This window comes from Manacus vitellinus, unplaced genomic scaffold (assembly GCF_001715985.3).
Source record: "Manacus vitellinus isolate BGI_N305 unplaced genomic scaffold, ASM171598v3 scaffold_71_pilon, whole genome shotgun sequence".
In the NCBI taxonomy this organism is placed as follows: Eukaryota; Metazoa; Chordata; class Aves; order Passeriformes; family Pipridae; genus Manacus; species Manacus vitellinus.
In genome coordinates this window covers 877328-890037 of record NW_021940761.1, presented here as the reverse complement: position 1 = coordinate 890037, position 12710 = coordinate 877328, and the positions used below count along the sequence as shown (strand labels likewise).

Here is a 12710-nt window from a genome sequence, read left to right as displayed (position 1 = left end):
GAGGAGCAATGGCCATAAACTAAAACACAAGGAGTTCCACCTCGACGTGAGGAAGAACTTCTTTCCATTGCGGGTGGGAAGACACTGGAACAGGCTGTCCGGGGAGGTCTTGGAGTCTCTGTCTCTGGAGGCATTCCAAACTCACCTGGGCATGTCCCTGTGTCACCTGCTCCAGGTGACCCTGCCCTGGGTGATCTCCAGAGGCCCCTTCCAATCCGTGATCTTAATCACTTGCTGTATCTCGTGTTACATTTCTTTGACAGAACCACAATCAAAGCGTTGGAAAAAAACGCTAGATCACTTTTCTTTTCCCTGGTTTTACGTTTTGTTTTCAGGAGCTGAGCCAATGACTCTCGGCTCCCCGACGTCTCCCAAACAAGGAGCTGGTGCTCAGTTCCTTCCCGGGTTTTTGATGGGTGACTTACCTGCACCGGTGACTCCACAGCCACGTGCTTTGTGCGGCCCTTCAGTCGGAGTAATGGAAACGAGGTCTCCGCTACTTGCAGGTCAGGACTCTGAAAATGCTGGAAAATTGTCCTGAAAGTAACAAATTGCTTTGTCTCGTCATTCTGCTTGACTGTTGCAGACTTGAATCCTTATAGCAAGTTTTATAGCTTGCTATAAACAAATTCCACTGATTGAATAACTGGTGAAGTCGAGTGTATTCAATGGAGTTTGGCTAAATTCTTCAAACTAGTCTTCAGTTTAATAGCTGTTTTAAAAATGGCAGTTTTGGTACCAGGAAAACTTTGTTTTACTGGGAAGTTAATATAAATCTCTGCTAATACAGAATCAATTTATACACCTCTTTACCAGTCAATTGCACATATAGCCATTAGAGTTTTCTCTTTATTTAAAACAGATGTCTGCTGGCAAATTAAGTGCAGCACGTGCAAACTGCTGGTTTCTATGCAGTCAATTCTAAAATGTCATGGATTGTCAGACTTGTAAAAACTGAGAGGAGAGAAACTAAAAAAATGCTTCTTAATTAATATCTAGTGGTTGTAGTTAGTCTTGATGTCTGCTGTCATTGAACTGAAGTAGCACTGACTCTTCCTAGCTGTAGATACTCATTTCTTTTCTGTGACCTGATTGATTAGACTGGGAAGAGCTCTTACCCATGGTTTTAAGTTGGTATTATTGTGTCTGTGTTCTTCTCTGAGAAGTATGAGTGAGTAGTTAGCACATCATGGCTGATCTTGGCTTTTTTACTAAATCAGTTGGCATAATTTAATATCTGATGGTGTTAATAGTCATCTTGAAGGAGAAACTGAGGATTAAGGCACTGCAAGAGAATTTTAGATATTCTCTTCTTTGAATCTCAGGCAGGATTGGATTCGATGATCCTTCTGGGTCCCTTCCAACTTAACATGTTCTGTGATTGTTGGTCTGTTGATCTCCTACTTCTTGCTGTTGTCTGCCTTTCCTGACCCCATCAAGTACAAACCTCTTAGGGAAATATTTATGACATTGGAAGTAGTGATGGGAATTTCACCCAACTGATTTTAAAAGGCTTTATCACAGTCTCAAAGTATCAATTTTAGTAAAGGAGGAAACAGTAAGGTACTAAAACAGCCTTACCAAAATGAGTGATTAAATACATCACTAAAACTGAAAACCTTGATGGGAGAGTGCTTTATATAATATACAGTTATTGCATATAACAGGAGCAGTTCTTGTATGTGTTAAACACTTCAGAGTGGAGTCATGAAGCTCAGAATTTTAGGATTGAAAAGTACTGTGGAAAAGCTTAGTTTCTAAATGTTTTGCAAGTGAAAACTGTTAACTGGGGTTTTTTTCCTGAGGTAAACCCACACAAAGTGCTTAGAGATACCTCAAGGTCTCTCAGTCAGTTTAATTCTCTGTTATACTGGAAGTCCCAAAGTTTGTGAGAGGGAAGCTGGCTTCACTTCATCCTGTCTAAAAGCGAGCTAGTCCCTGCTATCAAGAGCTTGCTTACATTTTTATTTAATGTGAAATGAGATGGGAAGCCAAGGAATTTAGGCAGTGGGAATGTAACAATCACATGGAATACATCTGTGTGCATTTTGGTATGGTTCTTTAGCATGTAGTACGTCTCAAGTCTTAAAAGTCTTGCTTTTGCATCTCTACTCTACAGGCTAGTTAGTGTCTGAAACAATTAAAATACACTGCTAACCTGCCTTAAAATAGGAAGGTGTAGCTATTGTATGCTCATTGTAGCTAGAGGTCTGCTCAGAACTTCAGAAAAAGAACAAGTGCACGTTAACAGAGAGTATGAAGGGTTAAGAAGAGGTCTAAAAGTTTTAGATGGTACTTCTGTAAGGATACAGTTTAACACATGTGACACTGTGTTATGTACACCATTCAAACCTGAACAGATGGTCTTGCAAATGCCCAGTGAAACAACCAACAGCTTTTTTCATGGCTGAATTTACCACTGAAGACTCAAAACCAAGCCCCAGTGGAGTACAGTGGCAAGTCTGCTCATGCTCTTCCTTTGTCCCTTTGCATTGCAGGAGGATCTCCCCCACAACCAGTGGTCCCCACACATAAAGATAAAGGTGGTGCTCCACCTGTCAGGAGCATTTATGATGAGTTGTCTAGTCCTGGGCTTGGATCAACACCTCTAACCTCAGGAAGACCAGTAAGTGTCTCTGGTACTGGCCTGTTCTTAGCAGAAGATGTGGGGCAGCTTCCTGCCTCGGTGAATTCTTCAACCTGGGTTTGTAAACTGCTGTAGCAAACTGATGGGTGAGCCTTCTGCTCGTGCTGCTGCTGGCTCTGGGTGGTTGGTGTGCCTGCTGCTGTCCTGAAGCAAACTCCTATCATTACAGTAGAGAGTGAGAAATGCAAGTCATGCCTCAGTTGTGCTTTGTATGTACAAATGCAGACTTGTTGCAGATTTTCACCTGCTTGTAGATTTATTGATTGCCACAAAGGCCCTTTTGCTCCCTGCAAGTTGTAGGCAGATGGGGGTTGGTCTCTTCTTCCAGGTGTAACAAATGATAGGAGAAGAGGAAATGGCCTCGAGTTGCAGCAGAAGATGTTTAGATTGGATAGCAGGAAAAATTTCTTCACTGAAAGGGCTGTCAGGTGTTGGAAGAGGCTGCCCAGGGAAGTGTTGGAATCAGCATCCCAGGAAGTGTTCAAAAAGATGTGGCATGTGGGGACATGGTTCAGTGGTGAAGATGGCAGTGCTGTGTTAGTGGACTCGATCTTAGAGGTCTTTTCCAAGCCAGACAATTCTATGTTTCTCTGATTATCTTTTGGTGGGCAATAGAGGCACTTCCTGAAATAGAAGGAATTTTTTTCTGAGTAAAATATCTAATCAAAATTTGGGTAGGAAGGTGGGGTTAATTTTGAAAGAGGAACACTAAAATTTCTACAGGGTAATTTTTTTATAATAAGCTCTGCTACTTAAGTGAGTAGCCAAGCATTATTATGTTCTTTTTCGTTGGACATGATCCTTCTGATGCAAGGAGAATGCTTTTCACTGAATGAGCAGTCTCTCTATTGAATGTTGCCTTCTGAAGAGTTTGTTCTGGAAGCTGAGGTTCCCTGTGGCAGACAGAATCCAACAGTGTCTTAAAAGGCTGGAAGTTAAATTAAGAAAAAGGTATTGAACAGCTGTCAGAACACGTGTTGCCATGTCTGCAGGCACTCCAGCTTGGCTGGGCTTGTATCGAAGAAATGCCATGATTCAGGTTAAAAATACACTAAAATTGTTTTGGATGTTGAAATCCTGTGTTAAAAAGAAAAAAAGTACTAACAGCTAAAACTTGAAGTATACTTCCCTTCAGTGCAGTTGCACTAAATAGTTGAGCAGGAAAGTGAGTCTAGTAGTGAGGAATACAAGTGATCCCATGATTTCTGAACCCTTTAGGAAGTGAGAATTAGATGCTGGTGCCTTAGGATGCTGACATTCTTCCCATCAGGATTCCCATCACATGGATGTGTGAATTACTGTACTGCAGCAATAAGTGAGATGACTATTTTGAAAAAGCTAAACTGTAAGGTTTCTGAGTACTGATACTTTGCTTCACAAAACATATGTCAAGTACATTTAAGTACAAATAACTTTTCATTAGTAACTCTTAATAATCTTGTATTAAATATACATGTTCTTACTCTTAAAAACTAGGAGTAAGTTAAGGTAACAGTTAATATTCTTACCTGATGCTTAAATCACCTGAAGATGATCTCTTTTGATCTGAGCAGTGTATACCTGTAAGAATGATTTACTTTCTGTGTTTCAATGCAGGCCAACTTCTCCTTAACACAGAGCCCATCAGTTGGAATTCTGCCATCAACTCCAGGCACAGGTAGATGTCCTGTAAAAAGATATAATCTGCTTTCTTATTGCTGTCCTTAATACAGAAGAGTCATCACTGTTGAAACTACATCAATTCCTTACTAATTTGCAAAGGAACTGTGCATTTATTAGCTTTTCAGAAGGTGTATGAGTAGGAAATAATTATCCATTCTGACACTGAATTTTTTGATCAACTTTACTTATTCCTTCTTCAAAAAGTGTTGTTGAACTGAGCACAGAGGTGGTTGTACTCGAGTGAAGCAGCTGAGATTGATGGGTTGCCTTCCATCTTCATAAGGTTTCTGATCTTGATTCAGTCATGAGACTTAGTAGCACCCTTGTGGATATGAAGTTTGGATTGACTTACTTTTTGTCTGTGTCTGTGAGTAAATCTCCCTCAGACTCCTCCACATACAAGTGAAATGCTCGATACTGAATTTATTCTTTTATTCTAGGCTTTTAAGCTTCTCTGTTTTGCAAAAGAAATCCGTTCAACGATGCCATTTTAATTTAACAGCTTCAAGCGTGTTCAGTCCTGCAAGTATTGGGCAGCCTAGGAAAACTACTCTGTCTCCTGCTCAGCTAGATCCTTTTTATACTCAAGGTGATTCCCTTACTTCAGAAGATCAGCTTGATGACACATGGGTAACTGTATTTGGGTAAGCTGATTTCCAGACTGTTAGAAAAACCTGGGTGAAGTCTTCATGACATGTGAAGGGAAATACTTGGGCACTGCTCTTGTCTGGTATTCGTAGGTGTGCAGGAAATACAACTGTGGTTAAAGCAAGCAAACATAGTTTTTAGTGAGTCACCTTAACTTAAGCTGAATGTTATTTTTTTTTTCAAGTTAGAAAGGCACCATTCTGCCATGGAGGTGTGTGGTGAAGTAAAAGTGCCTAGAAGGTAGTATTCCTCAAGTTGCTGCTTCTAAATTGGTTTCACACTGCTCTCTTCTGGATTTCTATAAACCCTTCACAGGATTGTATTTTAGCACCTGAATTCTTAAACTACTAGTAATTTTATTTTTTTTTTACATTTTTTCTGTCCTTCAGATTTCCTCAAGCATCAGCTTCCTACATTCTTCTACAGTTTGCTCAATATGGAAACATATTAAAGCACGTGGTATGTCTTAGTTTGACACTTATTTCTGAAAACATTGGGACTTATGTATTTAAGAAGCTGCATTTCACAATTTTCACCTCATCTCCTGCAGATGTCCAACACAGGAAACTGGATGCACATTCGATATCAGTCTAAGCTTCAAGCCCGGAAAGCCTTGAGCAAAGATGGAAGAATTTTTGGTGAATCCATCATGATTGGTGTCAAGCCCTGTATAGATAAAGTAAGTTAAGAGCTGCTTTTAGTTAAATATAAGGCACCCTTCTTTTGATCTTCCTTTTTGTTTTTTTTTTCCCCTGACCTCTTTATTTTTTTTTCTTTTGGAATTGCAGAGCATATGTAGCTGTGTAGGTATAGAATGTTACACATTACACGAGGTCTTAAGTATTTCTCAACATTTCCTGCTGAGGAGGATCATTGTGGGCAGTCTCTGCTCCTTGGAAGTTGCAGTGCACAGAATTATACTGCTGTTGAAGGTAGTGAAATGAAACTGTAACGTGAGGCAACTGAGACAAGTTTCCCAACTGGAATTTATGGCACTCAGAGGCTGCAACATATAAGTGAGGGCAGATTAAGACTGTTGCTGCCCCTCCTCATTGTCCCTCTCTTTTTAATGTGACTATTCATGTGTTTCTGGCTTTTGAGTTTATATTAGTACATTGAACTGAAAATTTGCCCCCCCAGGCTAGTTGTTATTTCCCACCATGTATCCTCTGGGTTCTGGTGGAACTCGTGGTGCCCATCAAGTCACTTGATGCCTCTTTGATTTTACATGCATTCCTTTCCAAACAAAAGCTTACAAAATGGAGCCTTCTGACTTCTTTTCTGGCATCTGCTAAAGGCAGTGAATGAAACTCTTTGGCAAGCTGAGTCTGAGCAAAAGGTGAGAGTTGCTAAAGACTTGAAGACAGTTTTGTCTGGATCAGGTCAAATATTTTAGAAGTATTTAGAAAGGGAGTGTTATACTACTTTGTTCTACTGGGCCTGAAACAAGTTACTACTTGAAGTTTGTTGCAATTAGTACAATATATCTTCTCTACACTGTTTCAAACTTGGTTGAGGTTTAATACAGACTGTGAACAGATTCCAAGCTTTCACTACTTTGCAATGGCATAATCCAACATGTGAATGATTGCAGTGAGGAAAATGCTTGGTGGTGGTCTGTACCTGTGTGCTCTTTACTGACAGGCCATTTATCTTTGGGGTATGAATACATTTTATCAAACAATTTTAGATAGTAGACAATTTTAGATAAGGTTGGAATACTGCTTTTTAGTATTTGTTTACATTGTATTAACCCTCTTTTTAAGAGTGTGATGGAAAACTCTGAAAGAAGCTCTACATCCTCAATGTCTTCGGTTTTCACTCCACCTACAAAATCTACTGGCACACCAATACAACTTGCAAATAATACTACAAGGATTTCTACAATGAGACCTCTTGCAACAGCATATAAAGCTTCCACTAGTGACTATCAGGTATTTTAAGGGAAAAAGAAGCATGTGTTTTTGTGCTGTCTCCCCTTGGTTGTGTGAGGCTGTACAGACAATTAACTTCAGCGTGACCTTAGCTTTTATCTTTTGCTGTCATTTCTTTAAAGATGTGCTTCAGTCTGTTCAGTCTCTAAAATAATAATAATAATAATAATAATAATAACAATAATAATAAATTAATTGTTTGTCACTTTTACAGGGATTAAGGGCTTGTTTTGAAACGATTTCAAACATATTTTGTCAAAATACAGTAGTCCTTAGGAAAAGAAATAAAAATGGGTTAGTGTAAAAAGAATTAGCTGTACTGACTGACTATTTTCTCTCTTCTTTTTTCTCCCTTCCACTGTAGGTGGTTTCTGACAGACAGACTCCTAGGAAAGATGAAAGTATTGTATCCAAAGCAATGGAATATGTGTTTGGCTGGTAATATCCCGGAGGCAGGAACACACTCAGCTGGTCAGGGCTGGAGCTGGATCCGTGGTTAGTTGTATAACTACAGGTGGTGTTTTATCTCCCACAGCGCCTGTTATGCCTTCAGTTAATTCAGCAGACATGTAGCTTGCACTTTAAATGATGGCAATGTACACCTGGGTTTGCAAACTGAGTTAAGTGTAAATAAAAGTGCTTTATTCCCATTTGTGCTCCAATTGCATGATTGTAGAAAATATGTCAGCGCTGACTTCTCTATAATTACTTTCTGTGAGTTATTTCCCAGTAAGTTGGAAGTGCTTAAAATGGCAGCTACCTTTACTGATGCCTTTAATTTTTTATTTTTTTCCCCTCTGGAGGGACTATGGGCTACTTGCAGGAAGAAAACTATGCACAGCTGGCTCCCAGGGACAGGGGCTGTTCTTAGTATGTGTCATTTTATTTTTTTAAAATTAAGATTCATTGCTGTTTTATAATTATCTCTGGCATACTGTTCTAAATGTCATAGCAGCCTTTGAACTCTTTTTTTTTTTTTTATTAATAAAGATCAAGTGAAGTTTTTTCCTTTGGTTGGTTTTTAAACAAGTATGAGTTCTGTTAGGAAAAACTATCTGCAGTGCTCTTAACTATTAAATATGATGCTGTCTAATGTTTATTGAAGTGTTATCAGCAGAGGAGGTGCTGCTGATTTTTACAAAGCAGTAAAAACTGGATTTCAAACTAGCTAGTGGTTAAATGTTGTCTCTGTGGGTATTTTATAGCAGTGTGCACTTAACAGGTAACAAACTGTAGCATTCTAAACTAGAAAACATTGAGTTGAAGTAGCTAAATAGGAAAATGCAATGTTTGGTGACCACAGCTGCTTTCATTTCAAGACTTTTCTAAGAAATTTTCTCTTAAGGTGTTGGTTTGGCTGAATTATTTTTACTTTTAGAATTGAACTTTCCCTCTGGAAGTTTTGGAGATGAGCCTCTCAAGTAATCACGTGTGTCATTTAGGCTCATAGTCTCATTCATCTGGGAAGAGGACAATTTCTTTTTCATAATACTTGGGAAACTACTATTCCTTTAATAACTTTGTGGCTGTGTTAGTGTGGTCAACATCAGCCTTTTAGTTTGGGTCAGTGGTGTGTTGGTCAGGTGAATCCAATTACACCCCTTTCCACGCTTTGCTTCACACTGCAGTGTGGTCTCAAAGTTCTTCAGCTGCATTCCTCTGATAAAATTAGATTGCAAGATTAGTCCAGCAGCATGCCTGATGTCCCTCAGGTGCTGATGGGCATCCAGTTTACAGGACTAGGCTAGAGATGGTCCTGACTAAAATCCCCAAAGCACTTAGTGAGAAGTAAGGTTTCTACCTCGGGGCACTTTGTTCTTCACTGAACGCTTTAGAAGGAACCTACCTGCAGGCAGATGCAGAGATTTTTTGAGATGCATTTGATGGATTTTGCTGGCTTATGCTTTTAGAATATTGGTTACTACTTGTCCATTTGCATTTGATCAAAGGGAACTACTCAGACTTAAAACCTGAACATGTTTTCTCAAAATACATCTGGCTTTTTCCTTGGCAAAAAATATTTGCCATGCATATGACTGGAGAAAAATAAAGGGAGTTCAGCTAAATTCTTGTTTTGCTAGTTGCTTGGCAGAATACATTTCTGGTGTGCTGGAGAGTTGTGATATGTGCTGGATTTGGTGTAGTGAAGTGATTATGTTGAACTTGGACCAAGTAAGTCTGAAGCTAAGTACATAAGGAAGGAGCTGGAGCCCAGGACAGTAGTCTGGCTGATCTATTTTACAGATTTAAAACTGTACTGAGTTGTTTACCTTAGTCTCTTGTTTCTCCTAACTCTAGGAATGACTACAGTAATCAGTTGTTGCAGCTTCCTGTAGAGTAAAAGCACTTGGGAGTAGTGGATGTATGTAGTAAACAGGGGAAGAAGGAAGCTCAGAACATGTAAATCTGTGCACTTCTGGACAGGATCGTTAAGAAATGATGTGGCTTCTGCTGGTGAAGACTGCTGGTAGGACTTAATGTGTTGTTTTAGTGTTGAGTACTAGTTAAACCCTGCTATCAATGATTTGGGCTTGCTCAGTCTGAGAAATGACAGTCCCAGAGTGCACAAACCACTGTTTGTGTTCCTGGTAATATAATTATTATGTGGGTGTCCAGGGGCCACATGTGGAAGGGCAGAGGCTGTTGAAGTACATCTATGAAAAAGCTCTGAAACACTTGCAAGAGTCTTCAAGTCTTCAACCCTTTTCCAGGCCAGCTGCTATTGTTGGGTAGCACTGCATTGGAAAATCCAGTTCTGCCCCTTTGTTATGGAGGATCTGCTACTTTGCAATAAGGAAGAATTCTCTTCTGCTAGATGGGATTTACATTGGAGCCAAAGTTATGGACCTCAGTGATGAGAACACACTCATGAAAAGGAGTTCTGATTTTAGATGTATGAGGTTTCTTGTAAGACTGCACATGACATTTTTGTTTTTAGGATTATGGCTTTAGTTTAAAATAAAACTCGAAAATACATATTTGCTGCTGTCTGCCTGGATCAAAAGCATGTTACTCAGGGATCTAATTCTCTTAGTATATAGATCTGCACAGGTTTTAAATTGTAGAAGGGTTTGTTGTATTGTTTCAATGACAATTACCCTGCAATTTAAACTTATTTTTGCTGAAGACTTTTATAACTTGGAGATGGTCTTTATTTTTTTCCTTCTACCCCTCCTCAGTTTAGCTTTCTAGTAGCTTTCAAAGCAAGTAATTTGATAATTAACTTAGGTAATTAATTTACACTAACATAAAATGAAGATACTGCATCACCTCTGCCTCTCATTCCAAGTTGTAGGCATCTACCTCCACCGTGTGGCAGTTCTTCAGAACTGTAATGAGAGGTTTAACTGGCAGTGAATGGAATATGGGATCTGAATTGTACTTCAGTTAGGAAGTGTATAAACAAACACTACTGTGAGAAAATAGTGGTGCTCGAATGTCCCTTGAAGTGTTTTTTGTCATAAAAGAAGAAAGCACAAAGGTGAGTTTACTGAACAGCTTAATTTGTGAGTAATTCAGGCTTTTAAATGTTGCATCAAGGAAATAGTTCCTAAACTTCATTTAAAATCTTGCCAGTGTTCACTCATCTCCATTTTGAGATGGATTAATTCACCAAATGATATTTTAGCAGGATATGCCACAATATCCCTTTCTTATGTGAACAAAATTGCCTTTTTTCTGGTAGTTTGTGTACATGTGTAAAAATACAACCCTTGCATTAGTTTCCTTTACTTTGACAGTAGGTCACTACACCACAGATGAGTCTGCAAAATTATGCTGCTTAACAATGTTTAGGAACAATAAGCTGCTCAACTGTTGAGTGAGTGAAACCAAAATAAGCTGGCTCACAAACAACTTGGAACTGGGAGCTGGTTTACTGAATTTTGGACTGCAGGTGAGAAGGCTCTGGAATAAATGTTCTAGATCTCTAATAAAAACATCAGTCCTCGGGTTACTCCACGGCTTTGTGGTACTGCCTTTTTGTACTGGTTTGGACAAGAGTAAAAAGTGTTCTTTTGGTGTGGTGTGTCAAAATGCAAACTGTCAAACTTCTGCTAGTGTTTATAAACAAATGTTCAGTCAGTGGAGTTACCTTTACAAATGAATACATAATTAATAACTTTGTACAAAGTGTTTTTTTGCCTTTATTAAGGAATGCTGTGATGCAGGTGTGTGGTCATGTCATGTGTATGAACTGTGCTTCTGTCAACAAAATCACGTTTTCCACTTTCCTGCAAGTAGAACGGGCCTTGAAATCAGGAGAATGTCTGAGAAACTGTAAATTGTGGTGTCCTGTGTCATCAGATGTCTTGATTCTTCAAGTTTGTCAGTTTTGTAAGTGAACTTTCAGCTTAAATAAAGAGTTTATTGCTGATGTAAGCAGATGCAGTTAAAGTGACCTCCATATTCTGGTCTTTGTGGATGAATTGTGGGTTTTGTTCATTACAGTCCTTTGCATGAAGTTGGAGATTCTTTTCTGGTTAGAAACATCATGTAAGTGAGGAATTGCTCTGAACTGTCACTGTATTATTGTTCTCAGTTGTTTATTCCATCAGATTTTGGTATAGTTTACTGCAAAAATCAGAACTTATTATGAGCATATCACTCATAGGCATGAACTGATTTTCAGGATGAAAAATTGACAACTTTTCAATGATATTTTTTTCCTCTCTGTTGTGTATGTCAGGCACCTAATTTTTGGGTTCTAGGATGTTAACTGGTGGTTGTTCTTTTGCCAAAACTGTTTTCTCCTGGCAACTAAATGTGTATTATGGTTATGAAGTTGTCTATAATGACAAAAAAAAGCACTGTAAAATGAATTTTTTAAGCTGTTTAGATATTTTAATATATTTATAACATACATTATAAATTCAACCAGAATCAGTTTCCAGCCTCCTGCTGAAAAATGCTCATCAATCCAGACTGCAACAGAAGTCAGCCCTAAAACTGTCATTAAAAAGAGGTTTCTTTGCTGCAAAGTAACCAACTTCTTTTGCTCGACATGCTTTCTCAGCTGGTGAGTGCACTGACTTCCTGGGCTGTCTGACAGAGTATTCTTAGCTCCCCTTTTCAACTTTGCAAATGTGATTTCTTCCCTGTGTAGAATTGCACCGTGGATAAGATCCTGCTGCTGACTTCAGTGTTATTCCTATGCCCTTATTTAAACTTGCCAGCTTTCCAATTTCTAGCAAATGCAGACTCTTTACACTGAGAAGTATGAAACAGCTTTCAATCCAGGTAAACAGTGGAATTGGGAGAAAATGGCTTGGAGCATCTTTCTAAAAATTCATGTTATTCGCAAAGACGTGCATAATTAAGAATCAAAAATGTACTTTTAATTATGTTGTTAAGGAGACAACTAGCCTAATAGACACATAATGATTGACTGCAGTAGGAGTGTTTTAGGGGAGTGGGTGGCAGTAGTGGCTGTCTCTTCACCTTTGACCATTTAGATGGTCAAATTTAGATGCTGCTGAACATCTTAGTAGTTGAGCCTTGAAATGTTTTGGGTTTTTTTTTTCCAAATCTAAATAAGAGTTGCATATGGAAAAGGTCCTGAAAGATAGTTTATGATTCTTTATCTCGAGTTGGAAGGGACCCATAAGGATCCTGGTACTGCAACTATGGCACTAGTGCATGTTTTCACTGACTGCTGCTTGCAGCACAGTGGTGGCACCTGGTGCTCTGTACCCCAGGAGATGAAAAAACCAGTTTGTTTAGGTGAATTAAAATTGTGGTAGCTTGTCCCAGTGTGATCAGGGAGCAGCTGCATATCTGCTTTATTTCTAGAAGGCTTTTGTGGCATCTGGCTCCAGAGA

At 39.0% G+C, this 12710-nt stretch overlaps 1 protein-coding gene across 1 annotated transcript; it reads left to right on the top strand.

Annotated features, from left to right (window-relative positions):
• Positions 1–341: 341 nt before the first annotated feature.
• Positions 342–7895, top strand: NUP35 (nucleoporin 35). Its single transcript, XM_029964428.1, has 8 exons — positions 342–506; positions 2499–2626; positions 4244–4304; positions 4812–4953; positions 5347–5416; positions 5508–5636; positions 6724–6891; positions 7256–7895. The coding sequence occupies exons 1-8, from the start codon at positions 347–349 to the stop codon at positions 7331–7333; spliced, it is 936 nt and encodes a 311-aa protein (XP_029820288.1). The 5' UTR covers positions 342–346; the 3' UTR covers positions 7334–7895.
• Positions 7896–12710: the final 4815 nt, after the last annotated feature.

Excerpts from the sequence above, each read along its gene's own strand:
- NUP35 (XM_029964428.1), top strand. The coding sequence starts at position 347 with ATGACTCTCGGCTCCCCGACGTCTCCCAAACAAGGAGCTGGTGCTCAG. Across the intron at positions 4,305-4,811 it reads GCCATCAACTCCAGGCACAG|CTTCAAGCGTGTTCAGTCCT; the intron begins GTAGATGTCCTG and ends TTAATTTAACAG. Across the intron at positions 4,954-5,346 it reads ACATGGGTAACTGTATTTGG|ATTTCCTCAAGCATCAGCTT; the intron begins GTAAGCTGATTT and ends TCTGTCCTTCAG.